Source organism: Cyrtonyx montezumae, unplaced genomic scaffold (assembly GCF_038088225.1).
Source record: "Cyrtonyx montezumae isolate F1298 unplaced genomic scaffold, pur_monq_1.0 scaffold_10, whole genome shotgun sequence".
Classification (NCBI taxonomy): Eukaryota; Metazoa; Chordata; class Aves; order Galliformes; family Odontophoridae; genus Cyrtonyx; species Cyrtonyx montezumae.
Window position 1 is genome coordinate 25,239,097 of NW_027071826.1, and position 6,868 is coordinate 25,245,964.

At 38.5% G+C, this 6,868-nt stretch overlaps 1 protein-coding gene across 2 annotated transcripts in view; it reads left to right on the forward strand.

The window, feature by feature from the left end:
- PRKD1 (protein kinase D1) overlaps positions 1-3,594 on the forward strand; it is a 104,117-nt gene extending 100,523 nt beyond the window's left edge. For both annotated transcript variants that reach the window (XM_065753777.1, XM_065753781.1), the window contains one exon: positions 2,614-3,594. In XM_065753777.1, coding sequence (XP_065609849.1) covers positions 2,614-2,832 — 219 coding nt within the window. In that variant the 3' untranslated portion in view covers positions 2,833-3,594. The remainder of the gene's footprint in view (positions 1-2,613) is intronic.
- The last annotated feature ends 3,274 nt before the right edge of the window (positions 3,595-6,868 follow it).

Below are 6,868 nucleotides of genomic sequence, written 5' to 3' on the forward strand. Positions count from 1 at the left end.
ATAAACCTTTATAGTCATTTGACTTGCATTACCTAATTGCCTAGACTGTACCCTTATTCACTTCAGGGTAGACTGATCTCTTCTTCAGAAGAGATAGTGAAGCTTCATGCTTTCCAGGAAAATGCATTAGCCACTTTCTTTTGGAATCTTCAAATGGAAACTAAAATGTTATGAAATTCTGCCATGTTAGCAGCCATTGTCTTCTACTTCTTATATGTTAGATTTTTATTCAGGCAGCAGGGAAGTCACAACACATTATAAGATATAAAATAGAATTAGTACAGAGAGCAGGGCAACCTCGGGCAGCCCCAGGCACTGTGCACCTCCATGGGAATGGGACAGGCCAATTTCAAACTGGGACATCAGCCATGAGATCTAAGGAACAGTTTACAACTTAGCAATATGTGAGAATGGAAAATATTATTTTTGTCTTAATTATTATTGACTCAGTCACTGAAGCTTCTCATAAAGCATCCAGTGCTTCTGAGATGCCTGTGTTTCCAAGGATACTCTGTGCTCAGAAAGTGATGTAATTTGTGACTCAGGACTGATTGCATCACACACTTAGAATTGCTCAGGCTGGAAAAGACCTTCAAGATCAAGTCCAAATGCAACCAAACAAACTACCCTAACTCTTAACAACCCACTGCTAAATCATGTCCCTGAGCACCACATCCAATTGGTTTTTAAATACATTCAGGGAAGGTGACTCAACCACCTCCCTGGGGAGCCTGTTCCAGTACATATCAACCCTTTCTGTAAACAAGTTTTTCCTTATATCTAACCTAAACTTCCCCTGGCACAACTTGAGGCCATTTCCTCTTGTCCCGTCACCAGTGAGAAGAGAACAACCCCACTCTCACTGCAATCACTTTTCAAGTATTTGAAGGGAGCAATAACGTCTCCCCTCAGCCTCCTCTTCCCCAGACTAAACAGCCTCAGTTTCCTCAGTCACTGATCTTCTGAAGAATGCATGTATATGCATAAGAAAGTAATCATGCAGAGGTATGGCACAGATTAGATGTGTAGTCCACAAAGAAATACTCACTGAACTGATATCTGGGTCCTGTTGCAGTACCTTACAGTTTACCAGTGTTTCTCAGAGTGGAGGGTGACCTGCTGGAATAGGAGGAAAAGAACTGCAACCACACCCTTTGCCTTTTCCAGGGACATTCCTCCTAGATTTATTTTCTTCCTCCCAGATATCCTGTCACCTTTCAGCCTTTTCCTCCCATGCAGTCATTAAAAATATGTCAGAGCCTTTGGGGACCAGAGATACAATCTCAACTGCAGCCTGCAGCGTGGATGCTGGCTCACGCACATGATGGAATGATGTACTTCAACTCTCATTCATTTTTTTCCCTTGTGCAGTGGTGAATGGAACAGATTTCTCACTCAAGCTGAATTCACATTGTATACCTTTATGCTGAGATGGTATATATCATATAGTCAAGAAAGTTATTCTATTACAATTGCAGACATTTGGGTTAAGGATGTTTTTTCCCTTTTCATTTTCATAGAACCATTAAGGTTGGAAAAGACCTCCAAGATCATCTAGTATGACCATCTACCTAACCACCAATATTGCTCTCTAAAGCATGTCCCTAAGTATTATACCTACCTTTTCCTTAAACACCTCCAGGGACAATGCCTGCCTCTACCTCTTTGCTGGGCAACTTGTTCCAATGCCTAACCACTCTTTTATAAGAAGAAAATCTTCCTAATATCCAACCTGAACCTTCCCTGGTGCAAATTATGGCTCTTTCTCTTGTCCTACCTGGGAGAAGAGGCTGACCCCCACTTGGCCATAACCTCCTTTCAGGCAGCTGTAAAGTGTGGTAAGGTCTCCCCTGAGCATCCACTTCTCTAGACTAAACAATCTCATTGGTCACAATACTTGTGCTCCACATCCATCACCAGCTTCATTATCTTTCTCGCAACATACTTCTCTTTCTTGTAGTGAAGCCCAAAGCTGAACACAGTACTTGAGCTGTGGCCTCACCAGGGCTGAGTTGAAGGGGATGATCACCTCTCCAGTCCTGCTGGCTACACTAATTCTGATACAAACCAAGATGCTATTGGCCTTCTTGGTTAACTGGGCCCATTCCTTGCTCACATTCAGCCAAGTGTTGATCCCTAGGACTTTTCTTCCATGCAGCTTTCCAGCTGCTCTGCCCCAAGCCTGTAGGGTTGCCTGGGGTTGTTGTGACAAAAATGCAGGACCTGACACTTGATCTTGCTGAATTTCATCCTGTTGTCCTCTGCTCGATGTCCAGACCCCACCATAGGATCATCTTTCCCCCAGGCAGGGTGACAAGGAATTGTTTTACCACCCATGCCTTGCATCACAGAAAGGCTACTTATACATTCAGCAAAACAACCTGTAATAGCTCCATACTAATAGCAGAGTGTAATAAAATTAATGATTCAAACATACCTGAATATAGCTATTTCTACAGGCAGATTTCATATTTATTAATTGTAAAATTTCTCTGTTCTGGGGCAATAGGGATGCAGATTGACAAGTTAATAGCACTTCGCACATTATTGGTAGTAGAAGGGAATGTCATTAATTTTAGAAATGTTAAAACAAATCCTACTGCTTTATTTCAGGACTATCAAACCTGGTTAGATTTAAGGGAGCTTGAATGCAAAATGGGGGAGCGTTACATCACCCATGAAAGTGATGACTCTCGATGGGAACAGTATTCAGGAGAACATGGATTGCAGTATCCAGCATACCTTATCAGTGCAAGTGCTAACCATAATGAAAACACCACGCTACAAGAAACAGAAATGAAAGCCCTCAGTGAGCGTGTCAGCATCCTTTAAGTTGCATCCCTATAATCTGTCAAAACACTGTGGAATTAATAAATACATACGGTCAGGTTTAACGTTTGCCTTGCAGAACTGCCATTATTTTCTGTCAGATGGGAACAAAGCTGTTATGCTGTTACACTGTTGATGAATCTGAGTTGCCAAGACAGATCAACAGAAACATTTTTGTGTGACCAACTGTGTTGTATTTACAAAAGTTCCCCAGAAACACTAAACTTGTTATTGTGAATGATTCATGTTGTATTTAATGTATTAAAACCTGTCTCCACGGTGCCTTTTCAAACTAGTGTTTTTCTTACTTGAGCCTCATTTGGTAAGAGAACTTTCCCATGAAGATCTGTTTTACAGTTTTTTTTTGTTTGTTGTTTTTTGCATCTTTAGTTTTGTAATTGTAAGCAAACTCTTGAAGAGTAGGTTATTACTGCTGTTCTGTGAACAACTACTACTATTTGGATAAAAGCTTTATTTAGTGTAGGGAAAAAATAGCAAAAAAATAACAGCATAGATAGCACTGTACAGTTTCAAATCACCTAACCTTTGTGTATGTGTTTGTGTATATAAATAGACATACACACAAGGTACAACCTGCTATTATGCCTAAATGCCTTAGTAATGCAAACTGCAGCATAAGCCAGTTGTATTTTCCTTTTTCTTAAAATATTCTTCTTTAATAGGAATATTCTGTAATGTGTACATTCAGAAGCTAAATAACATGTTGACTTTGTGTATGTTTTCAATAAAAGCCTTGTTAAAATAATTCACTTGAGTAACCTTTCTGTTCAGAATATCCTCAGAATGGCATCAGAAGTAGCTGAGTAAGTTAGCTTATCATTAAGAAGCCCATGTGGAGATAGGTAGAAAAACACAGCTAGCTAGCCTGCAGACCTGTAAAACATATTTTCTAAGAACTGGTTTGGACAAACTTTATAACATGAATTTGTTCAGTTTTGAAGCATACAGGGGGCAGTTGAAGACATGGATTTTGCACAAGTGAAATTAATGTGAATTTAGTTTTTAGAGAAATATGCTGTTTCTGCTGAGTTCTGTTCAACATTGAGTTTTTCTGAACTGAGGAATTAATATGGATCTCTCCTATCCTCCTTCCCCTGAATGATTTTAAGACACTCCTTTTAGTTTATAAAAATTACTTCGTCTTCCAGCTCTAACACATTTAGCTTTAACTGTAAAAGTGGTTCAGGCTGTACTTTGAAGCATACACTAGCGTAACACAGTGACAAGCTGGAGATTATTCTATGCCACAGGCTTTCTCCAAAAAAAAAAAGCCCACCACAAAACAGACAAGCAAACAAAGAAAACAGTTGATACAGAGCTATTGAAGAGAAATATTAAAAAAAAAAAAGAAGAGAAGAGAATGGGATGTGAGGGAGAAGAATACAAAAAGAGTCAGTGTTAAGTCAACTGTAAAATAAATATAAAAATCAGGCTGATTATGGTATATTCAGTAAAAGCTCCAAATGTTTGTGTATATTTAAAAGCAAGTCCACCTAAAAGTGTAATGGTGAATTCATGATTCTGTGACCACGTTTTATAATAATTCCATGAGTCAATCCACATTGAGTAAATTTTCTAAAAGAGAAATGAAATTATCAGAATCATAGACTTAGTTCAGCTACCTATACCATGAGGTATCTCAGAAGTTATTTAATTTAGTTGTCTCATTTTTCTTGATAAACAGTATCAGAGAAGTAGATCTTCACTTTCATATTGATCAAACAGGTAAGTCAAGATTTTATTAGCAGCTTTGTTTTTGTTTACAATTAGTGTACTAAATTGGAACAAAGGTAATAGTGAACACAAGAGTTAAATTCTCAAAAATACCACACAGCATTGATGCTAGTCAGGAGATTGAAAAAGAAAGCATATTTTACAGCTTTCAGTGGCATCTCTAAAAAGTTAGGTAGCCAAACTAGAACCGGTACTGCTTTTCATGAAGGAAAGACATTGCATACTTACACTAAACCCTATTCTCTGCTGACCTCTACCATAACAATGCCCATCATGGACTAGAGTTCACTAAGCACAAGCCTTAACTGATAAAAGTATGCTTAATCTCATGGAGCATTTAGGATAAAGAGTTTGCAATACAGCAGAGCAACATTATAAATAAATTACTACTATAAGACACATTCTGGCTAACTTGTAAACACAATTTGAAAAGAACTCCTGTTTTATTACTAGAGGCATATCATATTTTTTCTCCCATTCCTCTTGCTTCATCTCTTTTAGAGATCTCTTTTTTATTGTACCAATATTCATTGCTTTTCAGAAAAGAACCTACCATTAGCCAATGTAATAAATGAAATTTTTCCCTGCTGCTGTTCAAAAATGTTACACTGTGAAATTTGAACTGTTTGCAGTCCAGCCATGCAGATGAATTCACAGATTCCTGACTCAAAAGTGTAAATGGAAACTTGCTCTTCCAGATACATCAGCATCTAAGTGTTCTACAACAAATCTGGGATTTTGTTGCCCTACGTGATTTTCCTCCTTGTCTCACTTAGGTAAAAGGAATGGTAGACTGGACTGCTCCGCAGTAAGTTTTTCATGGCCTTTAGATTTTCCATTAGGCTGACAATTCCTACTCATGCATCTTAGAAGCAGAAGTCAACAAAGATTATTCTGTACATGAGCATCAGTCTGAGAGTTGACTAGTGGTATTTCCTTTTCTGCTGTGCTACTGCATTATCATATACTTATCAAGCACATATGTACAGATCATCACATATGTATAGATGCTTGTTGTGGAGCACAGCAAAGCAGCCAACTTTTACTTGGAAGCTACAATTTCTGATAAATGGTAAATGGCCATTTTCTCTTCAACCATCTTTATTCATTCAGATTGGATCCCTATCCTATGTCTTGTCCAAGCAGTTTAACTAGCTCAGCAAATGAGGTGAGCAGAAAGCACACACTTCAGCAATCACTACAGTTCAACTCAATCATTTTAAGGGTGAACCTTGAGACACCAGATACTCCTATATGTTACTTCAGCCCACAGGGTATACAGAGGAAGATCAGAGTTGATTAATTATAAATTGTTCATATTTATTATTATTGAGATAGGACTACCAAACATACTGACTTCCTGAATAAGCTCTGCATAATGCAGATAAACCAGAACCCTATCCTTGGAGCTTATCAGCACCTCGTTTTCCCAGGTAAATGACTATTACTTTTTTCCAGAATGATTGCTGTGATTTATTCTAGTAGCTTATTCTAGGCATCCATATACTGCACTGGCCACCTTCTACAGTATGACTGTACTATGGCAACTGAACTGAAAGTTTCATATTCATTTGTTTACAGTGCATGTGCTGTATGAGAAAGGGCTCAGAGAAAATCAGTTACAAGCCAAAAGAACTGTCTTGGTAGATCAGGTCCTTTTAAGTGACAGAAAATTTGGTACCCCAATTAGATGTTTATTCAGGACTTTCTCTGCTTTTTGCTTAGCTTATTCCTAGCATCTGGAGCAAGTGAATTGTGCAACCAGACATGTGAGGGTCTGCTGGAGAAACTGGAATTTATCTGCTCTCCTTACAGAAACTTTACTTAGTCTGAGTAAAAACAGGCACCTTGCATCGTAAGAGGTACAGGCTATTTTGCTCACTTGCTAGCCACATCTACAAACTTGAACGTCAGCTAATCACAAACAGGAATGTAAGAAAAGTATACTTACATTTCAGACTGCAAAATTGCTGTTTTGAAAGATCCCGTGAAGTAAGATGTTTTGCTTGGGAATCCACACTATGGTCCTTCACCTGAGGGTATCTAGCCGTGCTGTGAGTCTGAAAGGCCTGAGGCTCCATATGCAAACATCTACCAGGCAGAACGCCAACCAGGGGAGCTACAAAGAAAACAGGCATGATGAAAACAAGCCTTAAAGGCAAATACCAAAATCTGCAAGCACGTGAATACTGCCAAAGATTAAAAAGAAAAAAAAAATTGGCAGATTCTGAAGTATTTCTATTCCAGACAAACTATTTTCCAATATGAATTTGTGATACGCTGC